Source organism: Papaver somniferum, chromosome 7, assembly GCF_003573695.1.
Source record: "Papaver somniferum cultivar HN1 chromosome 7, ASM357369v1, whole genome shotgun sequence".
Classification (NCBI taxonomy): domain Eukaryota; kingdom Viridiplantae; phylum Streptophyta; class Magnoliopsida; order Ranunculales; family Papaveraceae; genus Papaver; species Papaver somniferum.
In genome coordinates this window covers 99,431,859-99,444,887 of record NC_039364.1, presented here as the reverse complement: position 1 = coordinate 99,444,887, position 13,029 = coordinate 99,431,859, and the positions used below count along the sequence as shown (strand labels likewise).

The following is a 13,029-nucleotide window of genomic DNA, read 5'->3' as shown; positions in this document are numbered from 1 at the left end:
TTCGTGCACACTCCTTAACGAGTGTGTATTTCACAATTCAATCTCTATCCTTGATTAAATTTAGGGAGTTATGTAATGAGGGTCGTGATTCTAAACATGAAGGGTAATGAGACCATCAGTTAAATAATCAACCAATCAAAATAATATGTGAAATATACACTCGTTAGAGGAGTGTGAACGGATTTGGACTCAAGAAAAAGTTGCACTTCATCTTCCACCTGGCTAATTATCACTAACTAGCTATTCCACGTCGACCACTTGTTCTCCCGTTCCTGCAGTGTCAGTTCAGAAACCCAAAACCAAAACCAAAAGAAAAGAAATCATAATTTCCTCTCTCAGAAAACTCGCTCGATTTACGAATCCGACAAGCTCTCTCCTTTATTTCTACTCCTTGCCCTGTCCCGTCATTAAAATCGAACCGGAAAAAGAAAACCCTAATTTTATATCAGAGAGAAGATGAAACGAGGTCGAAAACCTAAAAATCCAGTACCAGAATCAATGCCAGATTCACCAATGGTTGTGGATGATGTATTCTCAGTTAACGATGTTGAAGTTGCTGATGATACCGAAGAAGCAGATGAACCTGTTGTTGCAGAAGAGCAACCAGATTCTGTTGTTCGTAGAGGAAGAGGAAGACCACCTAAGAAGAAATCCCGCAATGATGTAGAAAATTCTGATACTGCTGTTTTAAGAAGAAATTCTAGGGCTAATGGTGTTTGTTCACCTAATTTTAATAATAATGTATCATCCTCAGCTGTCCCTGTTGGTAAAGTTAATAATAATGTATCATCCTCAGTTGTTCCTCTTGGTATAATCAGTGAATCCGCACCACCAAATGTTACAAAAGTTGTTCCATCAATGGATGCAGTTGTTAAGGTATTTTGTGTACATACAGAACCTAATTTTTCATTACCATGGCAGAGGAAGAGACAGTACAGTTCAAGCAGTAGTGGGTTTATCATTGCTGGGCGCAGGGTTTTGACGAATGCCCATTCTGTTGAACATCATACTCAAGTGAAGCTTAAGAAACGTGGATCAGATACTAAATATTTAGCTACTGTGCTTGCAATTGGGACCGAATGTGATATAGGTAATGTGTCTGGTTTATTAAAGTTTCGATATTTTATGTTATTTTTGCAATAATATTGATGTTAGGGTTCTGCATGTGTGTTTATTTATGATTTTAGTAGCACACTAGTAGTTGCATGTGTGTTTGCATTATGGAAATATATGTATCGTGTACCATTTTTGAACTGCCTCTGTGGAGTTAGGTGTATCTTTAGTATTTGGGTTGTAAATGCAGAGAGGGGAGCAGGAACAGAGGTTTTTATGTGTTCAATGAATATAGCACCAATAAGTAGCTTGGAAGATCTAAAAGTGGGTGTTATCGAATTGCTTAGGAAGTTCATTATGATTAAAAAAAGAATGCTCTTTTCATTGAAACAAATGTGGAGGCTTAGATAAGAGTATTCTGAAGTATGATTTGTGTAGCACACTATCTTATTGTTGTAGTGAGGTTTATGATGAGAATAGGTTCTCATTCTTAACTAATTATCTTTCAGCAAATGATGTTGGAGTCGTTTGATTGTGCAATCTAAGATATTGGCTTAAAAAGAAGTCCTCATTATGATTTTGGTTTGTGATTGTGTAGCAATGCTGACAGTTGAGGATGATGAGTTCTGGCAAGATGTATCACCGGTTGAGTTTGGGTCTTTGCCTGCTCTTCAAGATGCTGTCACGGTTGTTGGATATCCCATTGGGGGAGATACAATATCAGTGACAAGTGGTGTTGTGTCACGCATTGAGATTTTGTCGTATGTACACGGGTCAACTGAGCTGTTGGGACTCCAGGTCATTCAAATGGCATCCAATTATTATATTATTCATGTCTTCCAGCTGTTTTATAGGTAAAAGTTTTTGATATCTCTCATTTATGGTCCTTTTTGCAGATAGACGCAGCCATCAATTCAGGAAATTCTGGGGGTCCGGCTTTTAATGATAAGGGCAATTGTGTGGGTATTGCATTTCAGTCACTTAAACACGAGGATGTGGAGAATATTGGCTATGTCATACCAACACCTGTGATTACACACTTCATTCAAGATTATGAGAAAAACGGAGAATATACTGGTAGGGTTAAATGCCAAAATGAAATTTGGGTCAGCTGTAGTTTCTCTGATGTGGTCTGAGTTTACATTTCCTTATTGCAACTCTGGACATTATTCTACCTGTAGGATTTCCAAGTCTTGGAGTGGAGTGGCAGAAGATGGAAAATCCTGACCTGCGCATGGCTATGGGGATGAATTCCAATCAGAAAGGTGTTCGTATAAGAAGAATTGAGCCAACTGCTCCTGAATACAAGGTCCTGAAGCCATCTGATATTATCCTCAGTTTCGATAGAGTTGATATTGCTAATGATGGGACAAGTAAGCCTTTCTCATTGATGTGATATTCATTTGTACAATATGTGTTATATGCTGTTAATATGCTTTTAATATGGGTGTGATCCATTTCCCCTGTTTAGTGACATAGCTATTGTTCTGCTAAGTACTTTTTGATGCCAACCAGTGGTTTGTTCCACTTGATGGCTTGATTTATAGGATTCCATGCTCTGCTTGTTCTTTTTCATATAATTTTTGAAATCGTACTCTAAATTTCGAAGAGTTGTGAGAAATTAAGGATGCCAAGTCTTGAATGTGACATCTGTTTACTGGTAGAGTAAAGAATTCCTGTATCTCCATTTTGTTTTATTGATTCATTGTTTCTATTTAAGAATCTTTGAGTTGAAATGAACTTTCTTATTTTCAACATATCAATATGGTCTTCACTTATATTCACTTTACATTCTCCTAACTTTTACGCGATGATTTTGATTGGGATTTGGGAATTTGTTTGGAATATTTGTCAATATTTAGCGAAAAAATAAATAAATGAACAGAACGTAAAAGGAAAGAAAAGAAAAGAAAGAAAAGAGTTACTAAAAGAGAGAAGTATTTGGACCAAGCATGTTACTGGTAGAACACCTTCTTATTTAGAACTAAGGAATCACTGTGTTTCAGTTTTGGTTTCTGAGTTATGTTGGTTTTTTCTGAGTTATGAGTATATTTCTGAGTTATGTTTTTTCTGAGTTATGAGTATATTTCTGGTTTTTTTTCAGTTTTGGTTTCAGATAGGTATATTTCTGAGTTATGTTGGTTTTTTCTGTTTTGGTGTATTTCAGTTCCTTTCAGGCATGGGGAGCGTATTGGTTTTAGTTACCTTGTTTCCCAGAAATATACCGGTGAAAATGCATCAGTTAAAGTTCTACGGAACTCAAAGACCCTTGTATTCAACGTACAACTTGCACCTCACAAACGGCTCATTCAGGCACACATCAAGGGAAAGCCACCTTCATATTTCATTATTGCTGGATTTGTCTTTACAGCTGTATCGGTTCCTTATCTTCGTTCTGAGGTAGGCAAGTTAACATCTGTGCTGTCATTAATTACTGTTTCTTGTTTTGTATAATGGGAATAAGAGAAAACTTAAGTACATGTTGTCAGCAGGTATCAACTATTGGTTCATGTATCTAGTTGCTTGCTTTTTTTTTTTTGCGATCGGCTTCTGTCAAGATTTGATAGATTTAGAAATTCACACCGACTTGAAGATAATTTTCAGAATGTGGACATAGTCCTCATCCATCCGTAGATTCGTTTCCTCTTGGCCCTTCAATCGATTAAAACTCATTCCAGACAATGAGACTTCACCATCATTGCTCTGTTTTTATATTCCTAGAAGTCTTTATGAGCTTGAATTTGGGAGGTAATTTATTGAGTTTTTTGTTTGTTTTTGATTGGGTTCTTAAGTATCGGTTTTGAGTCGGGACGACTTTTGGTATGGTTTGCTTTGTCACGTTTATCAACCAACTAAATCAAATTAGAATTATGCTTCATTGTTAGTAGCCTTTTGTTTTGCTCTAGTAATATGTATTAGTAGTCCTGATATGAAAAGGTTGCATATGGTTCTGTTTCCACCTTATTTTCCCAACAGAGCCCCGACATCTCAAGTCTCAGTATCAATCCAGTACGCATAAATATTAGATTCAGTTTTAGGCGAGCATCTTCTTTTTTATTTTCTTACTTGGGTTACACCCTTTCTCAGTGAAGGAACCCCCAAGAGGCTAAGACCACATCTTTTTCTGTAAGTAAAAACTTATATCATTTAATTTTGATAAAGTTTTATCAATAGATAATTTATAACTTATAAGTAATGACCTAAAAACTCGCTTAACCTGTGTTGTTTATCAAAATTCTGTCAGTACGGGAAGGATTACGAGTATGATGCACCAGTCAAGTTGTTGGAAAAACATTTGCATGCAATGGCACAAACAGAAGATGAACAGCTGGTGGTCATCTCTCAGGTTTTCTTCTCTCTTTTCTTTAGTCTTGCGTTAATCTTACTCTTCAAACTCATTGAAGGTTTAATTTGGCAAATATCTGGCAGGTGCTTGTGGCTGATATCAATATTGGGTACGAGGAGATAGTCAATACCCAGGTGAGGAACTCTTCTAGTTTAGCGTAGAGGTCATGTTGTTTAGTAGCTTATCCCCCATATTATTTGATGTTACTTTCTGATAGCCTTATAAGTTCATACTTTTAGGTTCTTGCTTTCAATGGTAAACCTGTAAAAAATCTGAAGGAGTTGGCACAAATGGTGGAGAAATGCAATAGTGAATTTTTGAAATTTGAACTAGAGTACCAACAGGTGTGTTCTCTCTCTCTCACTAAATGCATGTGTGTATGTATAGACACTGCTAGTTGTACTAGGATGTATAAAGTTTATACTGCTAGTTGTATTTCCTAGATAGGTGTCGTCGTGCCCATATTGCTCTCCATCTCTAACATATGAGTGTACTTTTTTTATCTGCAGATAGTGGTCCTACAGACTAAAACCGCTAAAGCGGCAACACTAGATATTCTTACTACACACTGCATACCGTCACCAGTGTCTGATGATCTGAAGACATGAATCAGAACTGTGACACGGTAGGATATGTGATGTTATTACGCTGACTGGACTCAGCAGCTCTTTTTTTGTTTCTTGTGTACCTAGTGTAGTAATTTTACGGGGTAGAAGATGTCATCTCAATCTTGCAACCAGCTACTATATGCCTTTGGTTTCTGCTACTTTCTGGGGGTCATGAATTCCATGCTTAACAAACTATATTGTTATAGGTCAACTACCCTTGATCTAAATGTAAGAAAAATCTGTTGTAGAATTCTCGTTTAGCTTTTCTTGTTGAATAAGCTTAGAGAAGAATCAAACATGATGGAGAGGTTAAAAACATTTTAGCTGCAGAGGAGTTGAAATATCCTAAATCTTGGTCATCCAGGTTTAGTTTTGATCGAATTTCACTGGAGATAGAGTGTGTTTAAAGTTTAAACCTCAGTTAAAAACATTTTAGAATATGGTCTGTGAGCTTTAATAATCAATCACTTGAAAATGGATTGTCCAAGTTCCAGTGCCAAGGATTGCTTGCAATGGGCTCCCAATTCCAGTAGGTCAAATCACTCATGAAATGAACACCTGATATCTCTTTATTTTGTAACATATAGGCTCAATATATGATGGATCTCTGAGGCTCAATGTTACGTTATTGCTATGTTGATATTTCATTGCTAAGTTTTTTTGTTGTGCCAATGAAAATTCATTGCAAGTTATTTTTTTGCCTCCCTAAATTGGGGCCTATGACTACATGACAAATTAGGGTCACTAACAAGTATTTTCTAGAAACCCCCTTAATCACTATTTTTGTTAATACCTTATATACCCTTATTAAATTAGTGATGATTAATTAAGTTAGTATTAGTTAGATTAATTAGTGTTTGAGTTTGATTATAGTGTTAGGATTAGAGTAGAAATTCATTTCCTCTTTTAAGGTTTGGAGGGAAAGAAGAAGTAGAGGGAAAAAAGAAAAAGAATAAACAGGTATGAGTTGTAACGATCTACAAACATGTATTTGCACGTCTCAATCGCCCAAAAAGGAAAATTCAAATTTTTTTTCCAGAATCGGTTTATTCGATAACACTACATAAACCGATTCTGGGTGAAATCCCCAAATTGGGTACAGAAATTGGTCTTTGTTCATCACCATATGAACCGATTCTAATGAATTTTTGGCACGATGGTTATGTGACCAGAATCGGTTTTTGTTGGTGATGTTCATAACCCGATTTCTTCACGTAAGTCGACAATCGTTTTTTTTCCGTGTATATGTAATCCGATTCTTAAAGTTCCAAGAGAAATGTGAACAACAATCGGTTTATATGACATGAGACGTGAACCGATTGTGGACTTTGAAGTTTTTTGACAAATCTTTGATCGGTCTTTATAGTCGCACATATAAACCGATTGTGGAAAATCGGTTTAATCGACTGTAACATATAAAACGATTTTGAATCATCAACTTGTTGATATTTGTTGTAGATTGTTGCGGCGTTCGACGAAGATCAGCCCAAACCCGTAGGTGTTGATACCTCTGCGCACTATTACACCGATTTGGAATGGAAAGAAAGAAATGATGCAAAGCAATGGTTTATAGACAAGGGAATAGAGATCAAATGCGCCTTAGTTTTAGGCCGTCATTCAAGTGAAGATCGTTTGGAAATTTTTTGTGAGAGAGGTAAAAAGCAAGAAAGTCACTGGGCCAAGAAAAGAGTGTACATGAAGAAGACGATAAGGGAATACATTACTAAATCAAAGAAGTATGGTTGCCCGTTTAAGATTATAGTTAATAGACCCAAGAGACCCGATGGTAATAAGGTATACAAGTTCTCTAAAGTGATGTGGTTGTCACAATCATGATGATACGAAATCTCTTGTTGGACACGCGGCCGTTTGTGGGTTGAAACCACATCAATTGGAAACGGTGAGGCCGATGAAAGCGTGTAAACCAAGTGACTTCCTTAGGAAGATTAAGGATGATGATAAGGATAACTTGTCCACTTTGAGGGAAATTTACACGACAAGAGCATCCTTTAGGAGGAGGTCATGGGATGGTAGAGCGGTTATGGAACAATCTCAATGGTTAGCCGATCAACACGGATACACAATGAGGAAGCAAGTATTGGAAGGCAAAGTGACTCGTATTTTCTTGGCGTATCCGGAGATGATCAAGTTGGCACAATGCTTCTATCAAGTTTTGTTAATATATTGTACGTACAAGACCAACAAGTATAACATGCCGTTGTTAAACATTGCTTGCCATACTTCCGACAAGAAAACTTTCACGTTAGCATGGGGATTTAGGGATCGGGAGAATGGTGTGAGTTTTATTTGGATGCTAGAGACCCTGAAGGAGATATACCGTGGCAATCAAACTCCGAGGATCATAGTAACGGACAAGGACCAAGCACTAATGAATGCCATTGGAGTGGTTTTTCCGGACGCTAAGCATTTTCTTTGCACATGGCACATACAATGCAATATTAGAAGTAATTGTAGGGGTCATATCCAAAAGTCAAAGCCACAAAAAGGTATCGCTCGTGAAAAATCCGAAGATGAGCGTCTTCAAAAACTAACTCCGGAACAAAGAGAGAAGGACAAGAAGAAAAGGCAATCGGAGTATGAAGCGAATGGGTTACTGTGGAAGTATTTTCAACATCATTGGGATTTAATGGTACACTCAATGTTCGTGGGCGAGTTTGAATCCTACTTGGAGAGTTTTATTGGGTTATGGAAGAAAGATTACGAGAAATGTGTGGTTTATTGCTTGAAGGAATTGTTGGATCCTTACAAGGAAAAATTTGTGTATGCTTACACGTACCAACACATGCATTACGTACAAGAATGAGGCGACAAGTATCGCAGAAGGATCTCATGGACGTTTGAAAAGCTTGCTCCGAGGGAGCCAAAACACCGAGGTTACATTACAAGAAGCCATCCATGAATACACCAAGGACGATATCATCAAGATAACTGCTCAAATGGAAGAGAGTAGGATGCATCACAAGCTACAAGGAACACCGTCGGTTGATTAGAAATTTAAATTATAGGGTGTCTCACTGGGCAATAATTTATATGATGAAGGATTACAAATATTATGTGGATAAGGAGAAGGGGAGAAGGATAATTGAATGCAAATTTATGACGATGACGGCCTTTGGATTTCCGTGTCGTCACATGATCGCGAAGTACCAACAAGGAATTCCTTTTGAAATCATTGATCCGTTTTGGAAGCAACTTACTTTCAAACCCCCCCCAACCGAATAACCACTGGAATCCTTTGTGGACACGGATATTGGAAGGGAAATCATCGAGAAATTTGCAAAAAAGGATGGCTTGGGAAGAAAAATTTTGATGTACGACTTAAAACTAGCCGCAAACCCCCATATGGTACCGGTCGGAGAACCAACGATCCTACCGCCGATTGGAAGACCAACTACCAACATGGATAGGAAGGAAGAAAGGAAAGAGTTTAAGGTTGCAATGAGTGCCTGAAAAAACCCATTGTTGAGTCATAAAAGAATCCTTTGTAGACATGAGAATGAAGACACTAAATATGAAGAGGCGACGGTTCCAAAGAAAATGGGTCGACCAAAGAAGGGAGAAAGTGGGACAAATAGCGCACAAGCTAATACAAATGTTTCAAACGTTCCTTCACAAATTGAGAATGAAGAGGAACCGACTAAGAAGAAAAGGGGTCGACCAAAGAAGGGAGAAAGCGGGACAAGTAACGCACATATGGTCCTTTCAAATGATCCAATCGCTCATTCGCAACATGAGGATCCAATCGATCCTTCTCAAGAAAGTCAAGCGCTAAACAATGTAATTGTTCCTTCCCAAGAGAGTCAAGCGAGTACAACACGAGTATCAAGGATACGTGCATGGAAGGGAGAAGCAAGACAAATGGGTTCTATGGTGACTATAAGGGACGCTCTTGGTGATGGAAGCACGCCTAGGGATGAACGCGGTAGACCCCGTCGAACGTGTTACATCATATTCGAGGAGTATTACTCGAAGCTTCCGGAAATCGTTAAGCCATATGTGTTATCTACCGACGACGTGGATGCGGATGGGAATTGTGGTTATCACGTTGCGTCGGAACAAATAGGCCATATAAGTTTGGAGGACGATGAGAACCTAACCCAATGTCGATACTTTAGAAAGATGATGGCCTTGCGCCTACAAGAAGACAAGGAATTCTACTATCGATGATGAAGGAAGGAAAACAAGAGAAGACAAAAAAGTGATTTTTGAAGAAATGGTTGCTAGATTACAAGGGCCAAAGGGGAATGGACCAATTACCCGAGAGCATTGGATGCAAATGCCTCTATGTGGTCATCTCTTGGCGGAAACGTGGAGTTGCGTTGTTCATATATTTGGTAAGGGATCATGTTATACATACGCACCAAAATACACCATTCGGGATGAATCACTTAAGGATTGGAGAATTGTTTTATTCAACCATAACAACATGCATTATATCGGTCTTAGAGTACGTGAGGATTGTCCATTACCACCGGTAGATGGGTTTCATGAGGTCTCGAAGGTCACCAAGGAGTGGCTAAAAAATACGATCCCAAAATGAGGCGATGGGAGGAATAGATCGTGTCGGATCGATTCGATGGTCTCCATTTGTTGGAATGAGTATTTTCCTTATGTTAAAAACTTGATCTATCGGATGCATATATTTTGTCGCTTTATTATATTGTATGTTAGAGCATTTTCTCAGATGAACCCACCAGGCGTTGGTATGTGAAGTTTGGTTGTCATATTTTAGTGAATCAAAACTCATGTTAAGAGTCGCTTGATTATGTACTAGAGTTAAACTTCGTATAGGTTAGATTGAAAGCATTAGGATATGAGACATTACAAGTATTACGAAGTCTTGAAGATGTGAAGAAGAACAGAGCTACAACAACAACAATCATCCTTCCACTTGAGGTTAGTGATATTTGACTTGAACTGTTTCATTCCCTAACATATCTTTCAAGTCGTGCATATTGAAAACATAACTGCGAAGCATTTTTGAACTCTAGATAGACATAGTATTAAGGAATACAATACGAGGTTTATTGCTTAACCATCAAACTTTGTAGATAAGACATCGCCATAATCATTTGAATGCTATTGTGATTATGTATGGGTAAAGGTGAGGATTTCATCCTAGGGAACAATGTTTACATGTGTTCTAAGGAAGTAAGTTCATAAACTTGTTTTGTGAACCGAAAAGGAAATTGCCAGGTGTTATTGGTTTTGTTATTCATTGCATATCTTATGAACAACCAATATGTGTACCGCTCACAACTTGTTGTGTTCTTGGTATAACTATTCACAAAGGCCTGACTTTTGTATTGGTATAACTTTTATTAGTAAAACCAATCTTAAGTAATCACCTTGGTATGATCAGATTATGTCTTCCAAGAGAAAGGGAACCGATCCTTGTAAGGGGTGAAGGGAACCGATCCTTGTAAGAGGTGAAAGGGAACCGATCCTTGTAAAGGGTGCAGTACATCAAGGGGAACCGATCCTTGTATGGGGTGAAACAAGGTAAACAGAAGAAAGGGGAACCGATCTTGTGAACGTGTGCAATACATATAAGTTAGATACCATATATATGTGGGGAACCGATCCTAGTACCTATTCAACCGAATTTTTGGGAAGCTAGTGTGACTATGCTTAGTACTCACATGGAGGTAGAACTGAAACTTGTTTTGGTAGAACTGTCAACCCATGAGTGTGATTGAATGTTGGTTTGATCAATCACATAGTTCTTGAAAGTCAGATGAACCAATTCTAAACTTGTTTGGAAGTGTGGCAAATCGGTTCAAGGTTGTAAGTGTGAAAGAGAACTTACAAAGTAAAGATGTCGACAAACTTTGAACAAGTGCTGAGAATGTTTATTTCTATAATTGTTCAAAGATATTCCTTAATGGCTAAGGGAAGAGAATCCCAGGATCGAAACATAAGTAAGTTAAGAATCTTTTACTTAAGGTTATTAATTTCATTTTGTAGGAAAATTCCAGAATTAGTAATGTGCATTCACTAATTATATTTTCCGAGAGATTTCGATCATTATATTTGGAGAGAGCATTTCCAAGAATTATGAAAACCAAATCTGGAATATATTGAGTATCTTGAGAATATTTTCGGTTTTGGAAATTCCTTGGTGTCCAAACTTCCTTGTCAATGAATACCGAAGTTTTCCTTTACTTGCAAACTAATCCTTCGTAACAATTTGACTTCCTCTTTTGTCATTGTTACTGGTGAAGCCGCCTATCAGAGAGAAGATTAATCTAATTAGGTGAAATCTCTTACGGACGCTCGTTTTAAAGTCTTCTTTTGGATTTAGAAGCTCTAGCGCGACCCGTTGGTGGGAAACTAGATAATTGCGATTTATCTTTGTTTTCGATTGATTTGATTGACTAAAGGTGGTTGAAATCTGATTGCACCTAGTTTGTTTATGCTTGAGAATCTTCTCTTCTGATATAAGATTCACTCAAACTAGTTCAGAGTTTCGACAGGGATCTTTAGACTGTTGTTAGTTCTAAAGACGATCTTGTGATAATCCATTGTTAACAGACTCCGTTCTGTGCGTGATTGATCACAAGAGATTCAAGTGATTGTGTGCAGGTTTTTATTGAAGATTTAAGAAGATTTGAAGACAAAGAAGATATTGAAGATATGACTTGGGTTTTATAATCTTTGGTGTGCACAATACTTGTTTGGGAAAAGAGGATCCAATTAATAATCGGTTTATCCTTGTGGTATATTGGATTGATTAATTGAGTAGATCGGCATCAACACGATTCCTTGTGATTAAAGGTGTTGTTGGCTTAATCTTAACCGATTACCTTCGGGTGATTGAACATAAGATAGATCTAGACCAGACGAAGGAGTTTATGTTAAGATAAACGGAAGAGCCTTTGTCTAACTCATATCACTTGGTTGAATAGAGTTGTTACCAAACATATTTCTTGTTCCTTTACTGTTTGGAATACGAACCAAAGGGATTGTTCTAAGTACGTGACTTATTCATAGGTCGGAGGCGTGGGAATACAGACGGAACTAGGTGAACTATAAGGTTAGTTACTTGGTTTCAATTGTAGGAAGTTAAGTGTAATTTTGTGTAGCGGCTTAATCCTGAGAGTATTCAATTCTGGACTAGGTCCCGGGGTTTTTCTGCATTTGCGGTTTCCTCGTTAACAAAATCTTGTTGTGTCATTTACTTTTATATTCCGCATTATAATTGTTTTATTATAATTAAAGTAAATCACACAAACGTTAATATCTTAATTACTTGATAAGTGAATCCTATTGTGTTTGGTTAAGTCCGAACCTTTTTTATCAAGTAACACACTTTGTCGTTGTATTGTCTCGATCTCGTATCCATAGATGATCACACAAAGTGTGAATCGATTAGTTGTATTGTCTCGATCTCGTATCCATAGACAATCACTTTTGGAGAAAGGACTTATAGGTCGGAAATTTTTTGGTTTGAAGTATATTTGGGTTCCCTCGCCTTTTCAATTGGTATCAGAGCAGGCAAACATGAAAAGATCTAACAATATGTGTTTGGTGCGATCCAAACTATAAGAATTGAATCTAATGATTGATTCAGTTAACGTAAAGCAAGACATCAAGAGTTCTGAATTAACATTTGATGATGGTATCTACGAATCAATATATGAAGATATCATCACCAGAGATTCTACTAGACAAGTTAATCTTGTTAATAATGTAGAAACCAATGACGACTGGAAAATACGTCTACAAGAAAGATTAGATGAAATTTCCGATGATGATGACTCAAATTTTGAACAAGAAGTAGAAAAAGATATCTCAGAATACTCTGAACTGCTGGACTATTTTAAAAATGGAAAGCTGAGAACTTCGGATCTACTTGGTTTTATAACTCCTCTTTGTCGCGAGAACAAGAAGTTGAAGAAGGTTTTCAAGGATATTATATTGGTTTCCAAAACTGTGATTATCTTCTTAAAGATCGTACAAACGATCTAAATTCTAAGAAATTAGAATGTGAAAATCTTC

General features: G+C 37.3%; 1 protein-coding gene across 2 annotated transcripts; it reads left to right on the top strand.

Annotated features, from left to right (window-relative positions):
• Nucleotides 1-282: 282 nt before the first annotated feature.
• LOC113297950 (protease Do-like 9) lies at nt 283-5,336 on the top strand. Of its 2 annotated transcripts, XM_026546565.1 has the most exons (9): nt 284-1,090; nt 1,652-1,851; nt 1,950-2,130; nt 2,235-2,426; nt 3,221-3,453; nt 4,298-4,399; nt 4,483-4,533; nt 4,639-4,743; nt 4,909-5,336. In XM_026546565.1, exons 1-9 carry the CDS (start codon nt 457-459, stop codon nt 5,005-5,007), a joined length of 1,797 nt encoding a protein of 598 aa, XP_026402350.1. In that variant the 5' UTR covers nt 284-456; the 3' UTR covers nt 5,008-5,336. The 2 variants fall into 2 exon arrangements, 1 of the variants encoding a protein (XP_026402350.1); XR_003333912.1 differs by lacking the exons at nt 4,639-4,743; nt 4,909-5,336 and adding an exon at nt 4,141-4,179 and having other exon boundaries at nt 283-1,090; nt 4,483-4,498.
• Nucleotides 5,337-13,029: the final 7,693 nt, after the last annotated feature.

What these genes read in the sequence shown, in the direction of transcription:
- LOC113297950 (XM_026546565.1), top strand. Translation starts at nt 457, where the DNA reads ATGAAACGAGGTCGAAAACCTAAAAATCCAGTACCAGAATCAATGCCA. An exon ending in CTGAGCTGTTGGGACTCCAG is followed by an intron (nt 1,852 to 1,949) that starts GTCATTCAAATG and finishes TCCTTTTTGCAG; the next exon opens with ATAGACGCAGCCATCAATTC. An exon ending in GAAAAACGGAGAATATACTG is followed by an intron (nt 2,131 to 2,234) that starts GTAGGGTTAAAT and finishes TTCTACCTGTAG; the next exon opens with GATTTCCAAGTCTTGGAGTG.